This window comes from Grammomys surdaster, unplaced genomic scaffold (genome assembly GCF_004785775.1).
Source record: "Grammomys surdaster isolate TR1022 unplaced genomic scaffold, NIH_TR_1.0 345, whole genome shotgun sequence".
NCBI lineage: Eukaryota > Metazoa > Chordata > Mammalia > Rodentia > Muridae > Grammomys > Grammomys surdaster.
In genome coordinates, this window is record NW_021604764.1 from 1,094,965 (window position 1) to 1,113,997 (window position 19,033).

Below are 19,033 nucleotides of genomic sequence, written 5' to 3' on the forward strand. Positions count from 1 at the left end.
ATCTTTCCATAGTTATGGCAGCTAATTGATATCAATGGTGTCTCTGTCACTGGCATTGATGCTATCTCACTTTCTCTTACGGAATTATTGTTTGTTTATTTGTTTGTTTGTTTTTGTTTGTTTTTTAAACTAACCTCTGGATTCCTACATATACAGTAACTAACAATGTAACAGAAATACTTTGATTTAAAAAATGTACTCCTTATAGTTTGGCTTAAATGCCTAGACAAATAGCTAGTTTTTCCTTCACGAAACTGGATTCACAAGTTCGGCTTTAGTGTCAACACCAACACATGATTTCATGATGTCAACATCTATTGCTACCGCTTCTGTCCCTTTCAGGGTGTTCAAGGCGGCAAAGGTGAACAAGGCCCTGCTGGTCCTCCAGGCTTCCAGGTGAGTCAACAAGCATGTGAGACTCTTTCACTACACTGTTCCTATCCAATTCACTGTAACACCAACAGTAACACTAGCACCACCAGCAGCACCCATACCACCAGTTCCCCCAGTACTATGAGTATCCCTAGTACCTCCAGTACCACTAGAACCCCCAGCAGCAGTACCACTACCACTCAAAATATGGCTTCAGAACTTAAGCAGAAGGCCCACTTATCCAAAGCAGCCTTTTTCGGAGTTACTTAATAACACATAACAATGTTCATGATGCTATTCCTTCTGTATGCTCCAATTATTAGCAGCTCCCCTGAATACTGCCATAAGATTGAAATTTTCCTGTCTTTTCATGTAGGGGCTTCCTGGTCCCTCAGGTGCCACTGGAGAAGTTGGCAAGCCAGGAGAAAGGGTGAGTAGGATGACCTAGCTAAATCTAATAATTTCCTTCTTTATAAATGCCCCACTGTCATGTAATTACAATACAAAAATGTCATATCTCACACACTAATGATAGCAGTCTACCTTGTTGGTATTGAACAAAATAATGAAACATCTTATTTATATTTTGTTCAAATTGCCTTATTTTGTGGATTGACTGAAACATCACAATAGAAAGCAAAACCTATTGACTGTTTCATGTAATAGCCTTACTTTTTGTTTTGTTCTTTGCTATATTAAAATACAAATTATTTCCTTCTCCATAGTGAAAACGTAAATGCACCGATTTTCAATCAAGCCAGAGCCTGAAAAAAAATTGCTTTTAATGTTTTTCTTGGCATTCAGACGTGACACTGCTATCCACAATCAGAGTCTGAGTTCTGAGTCATTTTCTCTAATTGTGATGAATGCGCCTCAATTTAGTTACATTCTGTAGCCCCGTCTCCTTTGTCAACAGTGGGCCACATTAAAGAGACAGCTGGTCAGTAATAAAAGAGATACACATGGGTATACAATTAACTAGGTAATGTACAGGATATGATAATTTCTATTAAGAAGACAGTGGTTATATAGCTAAGATGTGCAAGGCCTTGTTGTGTTTGGAGCCCTCATCACATTATCAGAGAAGATAGGCTGCTTTGTCAGTTTTATAAAAGATAGTAAGCTAAATAATGGCTGATTTTCTGATACCGGGTCTAGCACAGACACTTCTTTGATAGCAGCTGTAGTCTCTTTTTTAATCTTTCTATAAAGCCAAAGGTTTTGTTGTACATTCTACCCTGTATATCAAAGCACTTATGTGAGTAGAGCCCAGACAGCTTCATTTTCTAAATCAGAATGTTTTCGATACTTTAAGCACAAGTAACTCTAGGGACTACACATAGATGCCATGATTTGTTTATTGTTGTGTTTTTACCTAGGGTCTTCCTGGTGAATTCGGTCTCCCTGGGCCTGCTGGTCCAAGAGTAAGTGCCACCTAGTTAAATTTCACTAATACGTGACATGTTTTTAAAAGGAATGCTTGCCCCTCACACCTCCTTAAAAATAGTTCCTAACCTCTTCCATAGACATCATCGGGTTTCTAAGTTAATAGTAAAAATGTCTGGTTAGTTGCTCATATTTCCTTTTCAATAACCTTATGGTTACAAGAAACATAAATGAACAAATGTATTGTTATAGTAAATAATTTACAGAAACAAATGTGATGTACTTATTGTAGATGCTGGCTTTGAGCCAAGTAAATTAATATCTGATATCTAAGGTGAATATGTATAGAATGTGTTTCTATTGAGAATCTAAAGCTAAAATCATAATTCTAGTTATATCAAGGAATAACTACTTTTTGTCTATGTGCATTAGCATATCTAGAAAGACTAGGGTGGTTTTTTTTTTTTTTTTGAAAAATCGACGTTCCATTATGTTGTTAGTTACCACATACCAAGGAAGCCAGAGGTTAATTTCAGAAACCAATCGTGCCATAGAACAAAGAGCAAGGCCCTTTGATATAATTGCAATGTGGAACTATGATATAAATACTCTAAGCCATAAAATCTAATGTTGTGGTGAGGTTTAGATGTAAGTAGGCACTCAGCTAAACAGACACAAATGAATACACACACAGATACACACACACACACACACACATACATAAAACCGCTGGCGAATATCCTCTTTCATCATTACTACATGAGATTGTAAAGATAGCAATGATGTGACAATATAATCCTATCCTATCATGACATAGCTATTCAACTGAAACTCCATCATCTACCCTTTGACTACTAAGCGTATCTGGTGTTTGACTTTGCCTGTGAATGTAGCACAGAAAAGACCATCCCCTTAAAAGTAAATGGATTCCAAAGGTGGAGTATAGTGTTTCCAGAGCAACAAATTGTGTCATCGCTGTCCCAGCACATTAGAAGCGTATGATATCTTAGTAGTTATCTCAGGCCTTCCCTCCAGTACACCAGGAGGAAAATGAGAGGTGATGCTGAACTGTGATAGAACTCAATCTAGAACTATAAGCAAGTAAGGCTGTGTCAAACGGTGTCTGAGTGACTTCTAACTGCTGCCTTATAGGGAGAACGTGGTCCCCCAGGTGAGAGTGGAGCTGCTGGCCCTTCTGGTCCTATTGGAAGCAGAGGTCCCTCAGGAGCCCCAGGGCCTGATGGAAATAAGGTAAAACTATTATTTATAGATCGATGGAACGAGCCCATGTGCTACAGAATAAATAAATCCAATAAAAGAATGACCATTTTTGAAAGTTTTTATTTATTTCCAATTGTGTTATAATTTCTACCTCAGTTATAAACTGTGATTCCTGTGACTACAATTATTCCAAAAGGTAACTTGAAGAAGGAGAATAATCTTTGTCTAGAGCCCAAGAATAAATTAGTATGGTTTGGCCTTTTTCTGACTGCACTGTTCATGCTTTTGTTGAAATCTAGAACTACCCTTACATTTCTAGAAAGTAGGTTTTATTCTACCAACATCCAACCCCATACAGTCAAATTTCTAAAAGTAGTCTAGATTTTAATAGTAGAATTTATAATGATTTAAATTAACTAAACCCTACATTTACCCCAAAGGTACAAGTCTAAAAGTTTGTGTTTCAAGGTAGAGTTCTAGTTTAGGTTTTTGTTTTGTTTTGTTTTGTTTCTTTTTTAAAAAAAAAAAAAGATAAGATTGCACATCGCTGAAAATCAAGCAACTTATATGACTTCCAATTCTGGCCTTCAAGGGGAACAAATGTAAAGACTAGATTCAAAAAGATATTTCATTATGTGGAAGGTATTAGAGGGAGGAATGAAAACAATGTAAGAGAGAAAAGAAGACAGAAATATGATGACTTTCAATGGGCTTTTAAAGGGATCTATTCATCTCAGTGGCTAGCCAATGGGTTTTCCATGTAGAGAATTGTGGGGCTTAATATAAAAATGGAAGCTACATTCTCCACTTTTATGGAGACAATCATCTCCCAAGTTGATGAGGTCTCTTTCTATGTCACTTGCCTGGGCTAAGAGACTTATCATTGAAAAGGTTTGTAGGCAAACATTTTTCAATCTCTCCTTTCCATTGTCCCACTTTCTTCTTGTCCGTGCTTGTCTTCCTTAAGAGGACAAGATGCAGGTTGTAGAATAATAGCAGCCACTCACTCTCTGCCCTCTTCTCTTTAGCCATCGTGTCATTAATAGCAGGTCCCCCATTACATCTTTCCGCCTCTCAATGATACTCTTTTGTGTCTCTATGCCGCCAAGAATGCCATCTATTAAATGTTTAAATTGGAATTCCTCAAAAGTTTCAGTCTTGGCTTTCTTCTTTTGTTACTGAAATAATTGATTTCACATGGTTTTCATTCTAGGGTGAAGCTGGTGCTGTCGGCGCTCCAGGCACTGCTGGTGCCTCTGGTCCTGGTGGGCTTCCAGGAGAGAGGGGTGCTGCTGGCATACCTGGAGGCAAAGGAGAAAAGGTATCACTCAGTGATGGGCATTGATACATAACACCCATGAGCTCCATGGCAAGAAGTCTGTGCAAGGATGCACAGTTGTTTAGAGTCCTTAGCAGGCGGTCTGGTAGCATTTTGACATCTATGTGCACCTCCCTCTGCCACTCAGCACCTACGCATGTCTAAACTCACTAATCTGGCAAAATTCCTTGCTACCACAGAATTTCATGCAAGCAGATGGTGTTGAGTAATACATGGGGCTCATTTTAATGCCACTAACAATAATGCCTCATCCTGCCCTAATTAATGGAAGAAGCTATATCGAACAGCTGTCAACCGTGCTATGGCATTCATTATGTTGTGAGAGTGACCAGGCGCCACCGCCCATCACCATGTTATCTTGTGATTCCAACCTCATCAATCTGAAACTTGCTTCATGATGAATCAGAGGGATGTTTATTTTTTTAGTATTCGGTAATCATCTGAAAGGGGCCAGAGAAGATGAGTTTCCTACTGTTTTTCCTCATTCAACATCCTATAAAGTGGTGGGAAATTGAAAAACACTGAAATACTTAAAAGGTGGCCAGCATTATAGAAATCCTTGTCAAAGCACTTTGCAGTTCATTTCTACTCAGAAGTTTAGCTGGAAAGCAAAATATGACTCTTGTTTTGCACTTACAGGGTGAAACTGGTCTCAGAGGTGAAATTGGCAACCCTGGTAGAGATGGTGCTCGTGTGAGTAGAATCTTGTTCTTAATGTTTGTTTGCTTGTTCTTAGATTCTTTTTTAAAATCTTATTCCATCTAAATTCGGCAAATTTACAAAGGAGACCTACAAAGGAATTCAATTTGAGTAAAATTGCTATCCGTTATTCCTAGATCACAAACAATACCATTCCACACGCTCCAAAAGAAAATGGAAGCATGACATACCTTTGAAAATTACATCTTGACTTTGTCTACCTTCTTTGGTACTAAGTATGGCACCACTAAGCTGCACACCAAAAGCTCCAGGTTTTGAAGGCCACTCATTGATAACAGAGCTTTTAGAAAAACAGTTCTCTCGTTTCAGAAAGCCACAGCTCCCACCAATGTTCTACCATTCATTTGTCCACCCCAGGATCTGGTCTAAAGGCAGCCTCTGAGATTAGCTGTGGCTACCTTACATGTCACAGATGACCCCCAAGGAAGTCTAATTATCTTCCTGAGCCACCATTGCTCTGGCATTTCCTTGGTCTGCTCTGTCACCTCTCCCTCCAAGCTGATAACTCACTGTAGCACATTCCTGGTATTCTTTACCTTGAGTCACCACATCCTCACAGTTCCAAATAAGGCTATGCATTTGCTTCCCTCCAGGGAATCTTACAAGAGTGAAGGAGTAAAGATCACCGAAATCTGTCTCCTGCTCTGGCCTTTTCTCATTTCCAGAACTCAGTTCTTTCTTTCTGAACTGACTTATGAGAATCTTGATAACAAGTACCAACATGGATTTTATTGTTACAAGTGTGTGTGTGTGTGTGTGTGTGTGTGTGTGTGTGTGCGCGCTCGCTCTCTCTCTCTCTCTCTCTCTCTCTCTCTCTCTCTCATTTGCTTGCCCCCATTGAGTGGAGATGTGCCTGTACCATGACTAAACGAGGAGGTCAAAGGACAGGTGATGAGTGTTGCTTCTCTCCTTCTATGGATCCCATATGGGTCCAATGGATCAAACTTGGGTCAACAGGCTTAGCTGTAGGTTAGCAGGCTTAGCACCTTTACCTGCTGAATCATCTTGCTGGCCCTAGGGAAATGTCTTGATGTCATCCCACAATGCGTAATACAGGTGTCCTGAGCAGGAGGACAGAGTTCAATTAGAATATTGTGTATTGTTTTCAGTGAGACCTATTTCCTTTTGGGTCCTAGGGTGCTCCTGGTGCTATAGGTGCCCCTGGTCCTGCTGGAGCCTCAGGTGACCGGGTAAGTATGCATCTGAAATGAGTTGTATACATTTTTCACTGAGTTGTAACTCTCTGAGCTGATAGCACTATGTAAAATTCCCTGTTCACCCTAGTCCCAAAGAGCCTCGGCAATTCATTTTACGGCTGGGTCTAAAGCCCGCTTATTTAAAAAAAAAATTAGCTGTGCCAGCTGTCTGCTCTATACCTTAATCCCTATCATCTGTTTTAAAGACTTTCCCTGTTGCCCATTCACAATATCCTAATGCACTAAGCCTTCTCAAAGCCTTCAATTGTAAAAAGGAAGAAAAATCAATAAAATACATAGCGTGCCCATTTCACATCGAACAGTCCATTTAAAACAGACCTTATTTATTGTATTGCAAAGATTGGAGCAAATAGATCAGCCCTGCATCCATCTAAAAATTAAAATGTCCTTCTTCTGGTATTATGGGGACTGATTCATAGTGTTTCTGCAAGTAAAAAGCCAATACCACTCCACCTTTTAAAATGAAGCCAGCCTTAAGTAGAGGAAGAATTCAACTCATTTTATTCTCTGAAATGTCCATTAGTCTCTTCCAAGGTAGCTGCAAAATGTGAAAACAGCCCTCTTCTGCTGCTCTTCTCCATGTGAGGTACATTAGGCCACTCATCACTGGTCTTTGGTGCCATTACAGGGTGAAGCTGGCTCTGCTGGTCCTTCTGGTCCAGCTGGTCCTCGAGGTAGCCCTGTAAGTAGAAACCAGATATTTGGATATTCATATTTCATGGTTTGCAGACATCTGAGAAACTGTGAATATGACGTCTTTATCTCCCACCTAGGGTGAACGTGGTGAAGTTGGTCCTGCTGGCCCCAATGGATTTGCTGGTCCCGCTGTGAGTATCACATAAGAAAGATTAATCTGATGTCACAGAGAGTCAGAAGGCCAGTGCTCACTGCTGTTCCTTCCAACAGGGTGCTGCTGGCCAACCTGGTGCTAAAGGAGAAAAGGGAACCAAAGGGCCTAAGGGTGAAAATGGCATCGTTGGTCCAACTGGACCTGTTGGAGCTGCTGGCCCATCTGTAAGTTGAAAACACTGTTGACCAACATACTCAAGCATTTTTATAATCCAGTATGTGCCCATTAAGTGCCTACTGTCTATTAAGCATTCCAGATAAAAGATTACATGCAGGCACATACATACACATATATACATATACATTATATACATATGGTGGTTTTCCACACAGTATTTCTCTGTGTAGCCCTAGCTCTCCTGGAACTCACTCTGTAGACCAGGATGGCCTCAAACTTAGAGATCTGCCTGCCTCTGCCTCCCAAGTGCTGGGATTAAAGGCCTGAGCCACCACACCCTCTAAGACATTTTTTTTTTTAAGAATTCATGTTTAAACACCATGTAGAAGTTTTCTAAATATCTTGTTTTCATTCTTCAGTAATCCATGGGGTGTTACTAGTTGGAACAGAACATTTATTTCATTTGACGTGGATAACTGTGTTTCATTTCTAAATTTTCTTCAAGGGTAGAGGAGATAGGTGAGAATGAGCCATGGGGAAGCAAGCATGGCATTTGTAAGAGTTACTTGTTTTGTGATTTGAAGCCACCCTTTTTGCTTGCATTTAGGGTCCTAATGGCCCACCTGGTCCTGCTGGAAGTCGTGGTGATGGAGGGCCCCCTGTGAGTATTTACAATTGACTTTTCTTTCTTAGTTTGCATACTAGTTACAGTTTGACCATTTTAGAATTCTGGTAAATTTGAACTGTGAAAAGGAGGGGTTTGAGAGTCCTGTTCATTTGAATCTAATCAGAAAAATTATGAAATTCACCGATACTGAGCTTAAAGTCAGCTACATGGACATTAATGCAATCTCAGCAGCAACTCAGGGCAGCAGAGGTTGCTACTGCCTTACTAGGGAATAAGCAAGGTCAAACTCAGGCAATTGAATTGGGAAATAGAACAAGGATTTCTCTTGTACCTCATATCCTTTTGTTAATGTCTCACCTCTACTGACTGACCAAGTCTCCTTCTCATCCCAGGTTTTCACCCCAACTCCCTAGAGACCCGGTGATCCCCAGGAATGAACCCCTCTAATGTTTTCCCTCCTTAGGCAGTACTTAGTACTCTTGTTCAACTTTATACTTCCTTCTATAAACAACACTCCTTTTTCTAGTGTACCCTCCCTCTCACCCAGCTAAGTGGTCAACAAACATTCACATATCCTGATGAACATATCTTATATCCTCCCATCTCACCATCAGATAACTTGCTAGCATTTCAGAAAGTACCAACAACCTTAGTGTAAAATGCAGGCATTACATCTAGTAGCATCCTGATAAGATGTATAGACTAGAGCCTTCAGGACTCTAGTTAATTGCTCCCCTACCTTAAGCTGAGCGCTATCCCTTCTGTGGTCCATCTTTAGTCCCATGATAATTTTCCAAGGGGAAAACATCTTATCTTATCCTAATTCCTAGAGTTGACTGAGTTTAAATATGCTTGGTTCTTAGGGTATGACTGGCTTCCCTGGTGCTGCCGGACGGACTGGTCCCCCCGGACCCAGTGTGAGTACACCCTACCCAATATATCTCCATCTACACTTACCAGAAGACCAGGCCTCTGGTAGGAAATTAGGGGAGAAAATATCTATGAAGATAAATTATTAATATTTGCTAGTACTGTCCCGATTTAAAAATTATCTTCGATGAATGATTAAGATGAAATCATTACAAATTATATTTTAAAATATCAGTTGAAGTACTGTTATTCATGTAAAGACCAGCCCCCTTTGGAATGCACAATCTCTTTTTACAAAGAAAAATGAAACAGGAACTTTGGTCACCTATCTGATGTTTCTCTGCCTAATCACCCTTTATAGCTAACGTTCCGCCTCCATTCTAAAGCTATAATTGTTCCTGAATTTAAAGGTAGTGTGGTCTCTAACTTAATTCTCATTCAGACCCTCCTGTCAGGACTCAAGAGAATTTAATTAATTATCAAGGATTAAGTATTCATTCCAGTTGGAGTTTCAAGGGGAAAGAAATAGCAAAGATGTTGATTTCTTGGAATCTTTTACAGATTCATAACAGAAAAATCTTCATTCCTAGTAGGCATTTAATTAAACCTAGTCAGGATCACATGAGCTCCTCAGTTATGAACAGAATCTCAGGGCTGGCTCTGCTTAAGAAGAAATGGGCAGAGTCTGCAAGAATCCAAAGTCCCCTTCAACTAAGAGTTAACCAGCAGACTTAATTTCCTGGTTCTGATCCCAATATGCCAGGGTACCAGTGATATAACATGTCTTGCCTTATGTCTTGCTACCACTAAAATTTACCACTGATTCTGCCTCATCAATCAGCTGTGTTACAGGCAGGAATGACAATTTTAAAAGTTTCAAAAATAGATGGGATATTATTTTTCAGGGTGACACTGTTCAAATCCTAGTATCTAGGGGCAGGGCAGCTCCCTCTGGGTCTGTAACAACTAACAGAAAACAAATGACCATTTGTTCACATTTGATCTCAGGGTATTACTGGTCCCCCTGGTCCCCCTGGTGCTGCTGGTAAAGAGGGGATTCGTGGTCCCCGTGGTGACCAAGGTCCAGTTGGCCGAACTGGAGAAACAGGTGCATCTGGCCCCCCTGGATTTGCTGGTGAAAAGGGTCCCTCTGGAGAACCTGGTACCGCAGTAAGTGATTTCAAACTCCTTTCTCTCAATACTTATGTTGAGTTAGAATAAAGCCCCTTTACAAATCCTCAAGTGGTATATCTCTATTAGTGAGTAATGCAGGCTCTCGAGTTGAGCTAGGTTGAGCCAAGAAATCTGTCCAACACACAATAAGGTGTTGTGACGGTAGCAGATGCACAAAAATCACATAATAAGAATGACAGAGGATGAGGAAATGCAGCCTCACTGCTGCAGCCCTCTCTGCTCTCGGGAAACCTACGAATTAGCACAGAATCCTCCAGCTGTGGCTAGCCTTCTGTATTTGAATCAAGCTTCATAAGCTTCTGATTCCTTAAACATTCCTGGTTCAGAGTTAACTGTAGTTCTGCAAAGTGCCCATGTTAGACCTTTGAAGTCAAGGTCAAAAATTTTCTTCCCTCCATAGAGCCTATAAAAATTAAATCCACACCCCCAATGGCTCTATTAATCTCAAGTACATATATGCATAGCAAAATGTAAATTTACTGTCATCCTCAGAAATAAGACATTCAAGGATGTGTCCCACCAATTAGAAGTCACTAGCCTGTTCCTAAACCCAGGACTCCTCATTGTCACAATCCTTGGGCTAATCTATATTATGAGATAGGGTCTTACCAGTAATAATCAGTATTGTTTTCTCTCACCTAGGGACCCCCTGGTACCGCAGGTCCTCAGGGTCTTCTTGGTGCTCCCGGTATTCTGGGTCTCCCTGGCTCCAGAGGTGAACGTGGTCTGCCAGGTATTGCTGGTGCTCTGGTGAGTTTGACGCCATTCTAATTCTCATTAGCATAATAAAAGATTTTAAAAGCTGCCACTTCAAATGTGACAGATTGATCACTGAATAACTCCACTTAAGATTTTTTTTTTATTCACAGCATTTTCTTTATACAGATTACATGTCACCTATCTCGGAAGCTTTAATACTACCTTACTTAGACACGCACTATAAAGACACAGCCCAACATTATGCAGAATAATTTTTGTTCTTTCTACATGCTTAAGAATGATATAAGCCCTAATTGCATTTACTTCTCTGTGATGTGAAATCCTGGCATCATTTATTCCGCAGGAAGAATGGGACTGTTGATGGAAAATTCATGAATCATTTCATTTAACCCTTTACACGACAGCAGCTTGAAACCATCTTTTATCCAGAAACTATCAACTTTATGAATTAATTGTATTTGTAGTGCATTGGACGCCATCAGACTTTCCTCCTAGCCCCATACGTAACCACATCCACAAAACTAAGCCTCTGCGTGTAGGGGAGACAGAGTCAGGCTGATAGAAGCAGTGATTCCTACCATAATGTGACCCATCTACATTTGACTTACCTTCTCTTTTAACTAGAATTTTCTGAGAGTTGATATAAGCAGGTGAGATCAGCATTCTGTCTTATGATAATGATGTTATTTTATCTTCTCTGTCACTTTAGGGTGAACCTGGTCCTCTGGGCATTGCAGGCCCTCCTGGGGCCCGTGGTCCCCCTGGTGCTGTGGGCAGCCCTGGAGTTAATGGTGCCCCTGGTGAAGCTGGCCGTGATGTGAGTACAATTCTTGGTTTGTAAAATAAAACCAAGCAAGATTTCATTGTGTGTCAACTTCTAGTGTTGAAATGAAGTTTCACACCCTGAGTTTCTAAACTAGATAATCTACTTCTCCATGTAATGATCTTTCTTTGCAGTAAAACTATGAGGATTGCTTGGGTTTGAAAATGGTCTTTAATTGGCAGACTGTAAATTAGGGCTCCAATGTTTAAAATACTTCTAAAAATTTAAATTAGGAGGTTCTTGCTTCTCCCTTTTTTTTTAACTGTCTGAACACTGGGAATAATGAAGGCAGAGTAGCAGGGGCAGCGAGGCTAATGAATCACAGAACCTCAGCAAAGCATTTTAATTTGCATGGTATTCTCATAGGGTAACCCTGGCAGTGATGGTCCCCCAGGTCGTGATGGACAACCTGGACCAAAGGTCTGTACACTTTTTCATCTTTCTTTGATTTAAAAGTGATCAAAATACCTACAGATTAATGCTAAACTTCACTTTTGCCTCTGATAGGGAGAGCGTGGTTACCCTGGCAGCATTGGTCCCACTGGTGCTGCAGGTGCTCCTGGCCCTCATGGTTCTGTGGGTCCTGCTGGGAAACATGGAAACCGTGGTGAACCTGTAAGTATGTAAATGTTGTCACCCATGTGGACTTTACTGTGGCCTAACATTTGAGCACTGGAGCCATTAAGAGGATGACTTCGAACCTGGCTGATGAGTTCTGTTTTTCTTTTCTAATTCACAGGGTCCTGCTGGTTCTGTTGGTCCTGTTGGTGCTGTTGGTCCGAGAGGTCCTAGTGTACGTACATGGTGATGAGTAACATTTAAGAATTCAGAAGAATAATTCTAAACCACCTACTTAAACAATAGACAGTACAGAGGTTAGACTTTGATACTTGAGTCCATGGTGAGAAATGATTCATATGACGTCATTGGTTTTAAGTCTATTCTGCTTGCTTGTATTGGTTAGTCAGAAGGAGGTAGCCCTTTTCTGCACTGGTCAGTTACAGGAGATAACCGAAGAACATGGCAGCCCAGTTAGACCTTTGCATGTCTCAAGTTTTCTTTGTAAATAGATTAAATACCTTTCAAAGACAAATAAATGATATTGTTTTCAAAAAATAGAAACCCATCTCTTTCTCTTTCTTTACAGGGTCCTCAAGGTATCCGAGGTGACAAGGGAGAACCTGGTGACAAAGGACCCAGAGGTCTTCCTGGCTTAAAAGGACACAATGGATTGCAGGGTCTTCCTGGTCTTGCTGTAAGCAAAAAGTCACCATCTTGCATGAGTTCTAACCTGAATGACCTTCAGGGCCCTCCTCAGATGCCCACTGTTACTGTGTAACACAGCCTACCTTCTCGATTCATGCCAATTCCCCACCTCTCTCAGAGAGGATCCGATTTCGTAGTCTAACACAAAGAGGTAAGGGTTAAAGGAGCCAGAAACATCCATGTATTAGCATCTCCTGGCAACAGTGTCCTTCAACCCCACTTAAAATAAATATAATTAGAGGGATGACTAATATTGCACTGTTCAAATAGCTTGTGAAAAAAATAATTGAGCATAATAGATATAATGGAAGAAAAGAGCCCACTTTACATTCTCAATTTTCTCAATCTAGAGTCCATTGAAATGAAAGTTTTCCATTCAATTTGGGAAGAAAAAAAAAACATCTACTGACTTGCTGTTCTAAAAGTTTGATATTTTTCTCTGTTCTCTCTTTGAAGGGCCTACATGGTGACCAAGGAGCTCCCGGACCAGTGGGTCCTGCTGGCCCCAGGGTAAGTGAATGAAAATTCAAGTTTTTCTCTTGAGCTAAAGAATTATCCTGGTAGTAAGCCTTAGGCTACTTCTACCTGTGGGTTTTTACTCATTCATAAGCACTTGGTATCCTTTCTTTTTAGGGTCCTGCTGGTCCTTCTGGCCCCGTTGGCAAAGATGGTCGATCTGGACATCCTGGACCAGTCGGGCCTGCTGGCGTTCGTGGCTCTCAGGGTAGCCAAGGTCCTGCTGTAAGTATGACTTGGAGGGATGGCTTAGGGCCTCCCTGATCAAAGGAATGCTTCCTTCAGACTAAACTGATGAGATTTTGATAGCATACAGGACTAGATCCACTTAGTAGCTCTCTTAGAAGTTTGCAAGCTATATAGAATGGGTTTTTTCAATCTTTTGTTTTGTGACTGAGATCAAGTAATTTATTTACATAAGCTTGTTCCTTTTTCTCGTATTAGAACGTGTATTGATATGAAGCACATCTGAACCTTTGCTGTCCTAACTGCCTCTCCCACCATCAGCCAATTTAAAACTGTCTCTCTGACTCTTATTTCACAGGGTCCCCCTGGTCCCGCTGGGCCTCCTGGGCCTCCTGGTGTCAGCGGAGGTGGCTATGACTTTGGTTTTGAAGGAGACTTCTACAGGGCTGACCAGCCTCGCTCACAGCCTTCACTCAGACCCAAGGACTATGAAGTTGATGCAACTCTGAAATCCCTCAATAACCAGATTGAGACCCTTCTCACTCCTGAAGGCTCTAGAAAGAACCCTGCCCGCACTTGCCGGGACTTAAGACTCAGCCACCCAGAGTGGAACAGCGGTGGGTTCAACATTCAAACCACACTAGTCCTTCATACTTCCTCCCTTTCCAAAACCCATGTCCATTGATGTTTAGAATGAACGTGTATTTTAGCCTCAGAACTCTACACTGTTAATACTCATACCTAGTTAATGAAACCTCATTTTATTCCTCTGCCCACATCCACCCTTAAGTCTGTTGAGTTGTTTATTCATTTACTCCCAGTACTAGGAATTAAATAGCAGGCCTTAGAAATCCTAGACAAATGTCTAACACAGAGTTCTATCCCAAGGCCATGTTTTTACACTTTGTTTGAAGACCAGGTCTCAATAGACTGGCCTTGAATTCACTCTTGTCTTAGTGGGCTTTTTAAGTTTTGATTCTCCTTCCTCAGGTGACTTAAACACCCTGATTGAATATTTCATGAAGAAAAGGGGCCTCTTAAAAATAGTTACCCCCTTCCCACTAGCTGTGGAATAGGTGATATAACAGCACCATCAAAATTGTTTTTTTTATGGGAATCAAGATTATTGACAAATTATTATTATTAGAACCTGCATTTTGCAGTAAGCTTACAAGCTGGATTTTCTTTTCTAAAAAGATTACTACTGGATTGACCCTAACCAAGGATGTACCATGGATGCCATCAAAGTGTACTGTGATTTCTCTACTGGTGAAACCTGCATCCAGGCCCAGCCTGTAAACACCCCAGCCAAGAACACATACAGCCGCGCCCAGGCCAACAAGCATATCTGGTTAGGAGAGACGATCAACGGTGGCAGCCAGGTATGAAATCTCCAAGTGTTCCTCATTTTTCTAAATACGATTTTCTTAGCATCACTCGCTTTTTAATTACTTGGGATTTAATCCTTTACCCTCGTGAGCTTATTAAAAGAAAGTGCTCCTTTCACAAATTCCAATTCTATCCTGGATCGCACATTAAAAGATTGGACTCGTCCATCGAATTCAATGTTACTCCTCAAATTTGACTTAATGGGTAATCATTGGAGAAATAGCTAATGTCATTTCATGTAAAGGTGCACCAGCCAGCCAATAGCCCCCAGCTAGGCATATGTATTTCAGAATGTGAGCGGCTTTTCTGAATTTTTAATCAAACCTTCCCACTGATGTTACAAAATGACACTAGAATCCAGTCCATTACAGAAAACAGAATGAGGTCTGACTCCATCTCACAGCCTCAGATTTTAATAAGGGAGCATTCGCAGTGATGCAGAACTGAGTCAAATGCTCTTTTTTGATGACCCTGCCCTCACCAGGTAGATCTTATGATCCTTAAAGCAACTGAAGCCTTAACAAGTGCATCGAGTGCTTTTCAAGAGCATTCTTTTCCTAAGCCCCAACTCCATCTCCGTTATATCTCCTTTATGTATTTGACTTTTTTATTTGAGTTTTAGTATGAGGCGTCTATTTAAGAGTTCTCACCTTCTTCTCCATAGTTTGAATACAACATAGAAGGGGTATCCTCCAAGGAAATGGCAACTCAGCTCGCTTTCATGCGCCTGCTAGCCAACCGTGCCTCTCAGAACATCACCTATCACTGCAAGAACAGCATTGCATACCTGGATGAGGAGACAGGCAGCTTGAAGAAGGCTGTGGTTCTGCAAGGTTCCAACGATGTCGAACTTGTTGCTGAGGGCAACAGCAGGTTCACCTACAGTGTCCTTGTCGATGGCTGCTCTGTAAGTAATGGGAAAATGGGGACATTTACTTTGGGAAATGAGGGAACAATTCTAGCTTAGACTATTGAATGAACAGATGAATGAGAGATCTAACTTAGTTGACTTTTCTTTTTTAAATCAATTTAAGTGCATCCAACAATTCTCTGATAACTACAGGAATTCATATTAGATACCGCCTTCTATGCATCTCTCGGGCACCAAGCTGACTCCTATGCCCACAAAGTCCCTGCCTTCCCCTCAGAATTTAGAGTTCCTAGATGTTAGCATATACCCAGAATTTTAAACTGATTGAGGTTTAAAATGCTTCAGTTGCACCTTAGGATATGGCCTAAATTCATTTTGTAGACTGTTTCTTGTATAAAAGTGTATAACATGTTTTATATATGTTATAAGTAGAATAAAAATTTAAATGTAAAGTTACTGCACACCTACCCAACTCTGTACATATACTGCCGCACACACAAGATGCATAGACACCATACACACACAAGAAACTCACACTACACACACAGGATACACAAACATATCACACACACACAAGATACACAAAACACATATCACACACACACACACACTATACACTCACCTTGAAAAGAATATGTATCCAAACATATTTGAAATTTATCAAGTTTCGAAGTGAGAACCATTCCCTGAAAGACACCCTTGACATTGTATGTCAACAATGAACCTCTTAATTAAAGACACCTAACTTCAGAAAAGTATGGACCTGCCAAGAAATGGCTTTCCTAGACTCTGACACTGAGATGTAAGTCAGATGCACCTGTAATGTGGTCTTATGCATTCTCCTTCTTCCTGTTTTGTTTTTTAATACAGAAAAAGACAAACGAATGGGGCAAGACAATCATTGAATACAAAACAAATAAGCCATCTCGCCTGCCATTCCTTGACATCGCACCTCTGGACATCGGTGGTGCTGACCAAGAATTCCGTGTAGAGGTTGGCCCCGTCTGTTTCAAATAAGTGAACTCAACCTAAATTAAAAACCAAAACCCCTGAAAAAAACTTTCTCTTTGCCATTTCTTCCTTTAAAAAAAAAAACTGAAAGCTGAATCCTTCCGTGTCTTCTATGCACATACGTCTTAAACTGTGGGCAAAAGAGAAAGATTGGTCAGAGCAGTGTGCAATATGATCCAACTAAGTCTCCTCCCTCAGCCCCTCCCCAAAATGTTTGCAGTGTTATTTTTGTGGTTTTTTTTTTAAACACTTTGACACCTGTTGTGGACAATGTCAACCTTTGTAAGAAAACCCAAACAAAAATTGAAAAATAAAATAAAAAGAAACCCATGAACATTCGCACCGCTTGTGGCTTCTGACTGTCTTCCACAGAGGGAAGTTTAAAACCCAAACTTCCAAAGGTTGAACTACCTCAAGACACTTTCCTGTGAGTGTAGACCACCCCAATGGGAGTTGATCCAGACAGACATGAACTGAGGTACTTGTTTTGTTTTGCTTGTGACACAAAGGTGCTAATTAGTAGTATTTCAGATACTTGAAGAATATGAACGGTGCTAGAATTCCAGAAGAAACCATTCTCTATATTGATGTGCATTGTGCAGGATCTTTAATTTGGCCTAGCGATCCTCTTTCTCATCTTATCCCCAACTAAAGGAACACAGACCACTTGCCCCAGATTCTCTCCTCTTCAGATTCAGCATTCATTTCTTTGCCAGCCTCATTTTTCTTCTTCCCTGTGGTCCCTAGAAGTCTTGTTTCTTGGACAAGCAGAAAAATTGAATTGTACCTATTTTGTATATGTGAGATGTTTTAAATAAATTGTGAAAAATAAAATAAAGCATGTTTGGTTTTCCAAAAGAAAATATTGAGTAAAATTCCTTGCTTCCATGTTCTTTGCCATGTGAATCAAGATCTCTATCATCCACTAGAACGAGTGAACCTCGTTGGAAAGAAATTATACAAACAAAAAAAAGTAGAAAGAGCTCAGAACGAGGAAGGACTCAGGAGATCTAAGCTCCAGTTTCTGCCATGTTCCTTGGAGCTAAGTGGCCTTCAACCTCTGTACCTGGGTTTCTGCTTCCAACCTTATAACACAGGGAAAAATTTTGTTCTGCACAGTGGTGCATCTGTGACTCCTCAGAATGCATGGTACCTAAAGCAAGGTGGTATTGTTGATCTCTGTTTTCTAAAAGCAAAGGTCCATAGAAACTTGTGCCTCATTATCCATCAAACACTTTGTAACTATGGCTGAAAGTTGGTCTATGCACAATTAATATTATTAGCTAAAACAGTTTCAAATAGTCAGTAAAAATGCCACACACTTAAATATTCTGCAACTGAGTACAATGTCTGTTATGAGGTGATGTGTGTGCTGTCAATCAGCACAGACAGTTGTGGATAATAGTACCAAGAACACCTACCTGCCAAATCAAGTTCATTTTCCTCCCCTGCACCTTTCAATGACATCTTTAACACACTTAAACGTAGTAATGTGTCAAGTAAAATGTTAAGATTCATTTAGAACTTATTCCCTGTTGCAGAATATAATTGTTATTGTAATATTTGCCTCCTGTTATAAGTCATCTGAAGATTCAATTAGTTTAAAAGCAAAAGACTGAACATGGGGAAATTTTTAACAGTAACTCAAAAAAGTTAGCAAGGTCTACTAGTACTGGGATACTTGCTAAGGTACAAGTACACAGTCATCCTCCAAGGGTCGTCCAAGGAGATCCACGTGCAGCTCTCCTAGGGAGCTGGTGTTTGTACTACCTGTGCAATTCTGATTCCCGTACTAAGTAGGAAACTCAAGTCTCTGTGTGCCCTTGATGTCTCTAACATTCCATGTCTGAGAAGCATAAGTAGATACACCCAGTCACACAATATAAGAGAAACTAAAACCCTGTCATCCAAACGCTATGATTCCCTCAAATTAATCATTGGAATAGCAAGGGCAAAGGTGTGGGATAAAATTCTTAGAAATCTCCGGATTGAATATAAGTGTGGCTTCTGGCTTGTGATATGAGGAAAAGAATCAGCATTTTATGAGTACCAACTGTGGCCCAAATACACATTAGAAATAGTTACATCTGAGCCTCTTCTGCCAACGGATTTCCAAATTAATGGTTTTAATAATCACTCTATCTCCAATGACTCACTACATAAAGAGGAGGAAAGAAATAACCTTTGATAGATAACAGTGTTATGTTCAAAATATTAATAGAATAAAAAATTAAAGTTTTGATACCCTAATAACAATTATGAGGGTGGCTAAACAAAAAAACAAAAAACCTGCTTTTTAAAGCCTGTCTCTACAGATCTAGTAAACATGCTTGTAAA

At 40.4% G+C, this 19,033-nt stretch overlaps 1 protein-coding gene across 1 annotated transcript in view; it reads left to right on the forward strand.

The window, feature by feature from the left end:
- Positions 1–17,559, forward strand: part of Col1a2 (collagen type I alpha 2 chain) — a 35,689-nt gene extending 18,130 nt beyond the window's left edge. Inside the window, exons 28-52 of the mRNA XM_028779166.1 lie at positions 343–396; positions 749–802; positions 1,752–1,796; positions 2,911–3,009; positions 4,193–4,300; positions 4,958–5,011; positions 6,175–6,228; positions 6,884–6,937; positions 7,029–7,082; positions 7,162–7,269; positions 7,830–7,883; positions 8,714–8,767; positions 9,729–9,890; positions 10,557–10,664; positions 11,344–11,451; positions 11,824–11,877; positions 11,965–12,072; positions 12,197–12,250; positions 12,605–12,712; positions 13,180–13,233; positions 13,357–13,464; positions 13,784–14,042; positions 14,623–14,807; positions 15,479–15,721; positions 16,556–17,559. Of these exons, the coding sequence (XP_028634999.1) occupies positions 343–396; positions 749–802; positions 1,752–1,796; positions 2,911–3,009; positions 4,193–4,300; positions 4,958–5,011; positions 6,175–6,228; positions 6,884–6,937; positions 7,029–7,082; positions 7,162–7,269; positions 7,830–7,883; positions 8,714–8,767; positions 9,729–9,890; positions 10,557–10,664; positions 11,344–11,451; positions 11,824–11,877; positions 11,965–12,072; positions 12,197–12,250; positions 12,605–12,712; positions 13,180–13,233; positions 13,357–13,464; positions 13,784–14,042; positions 14,623–14,807; positions 15,479–15,721; positions 16,556–16,702 (2,490 nt within the window). The 3' untranslated portion in view covers positions 16,703–17,559. The remainder of the gene's footprint in view (positions 1–342; positions 397–748; positions 803–1,751; positions 1,797–2,910; positions 3,010–4,192; positions 4,301–4,957; positions 5,012–6,174; positions 6,229–6,883; positions 6,938–7,028; positions 7,083–7,161; positions 7,270–7,829; positions 7,884–8,713; positions 8,768–9,728; positions 9,891–10,556; positions 10,665–11,343; positions 11,452–11,823; positions 11,878–11,964; positions 12,073–12,196; positions 12,251–12,604; positions 12,713–13,179; positions 13,234–13,356; positions 13,465–13,783; positions 14,043–14,622; positions 14,808–15,478; positions 15,722–16,555) is intronic.
- The last annotated feature ends 1,474 nt before the right edge of the window (positions 17,560–19,033 follow it).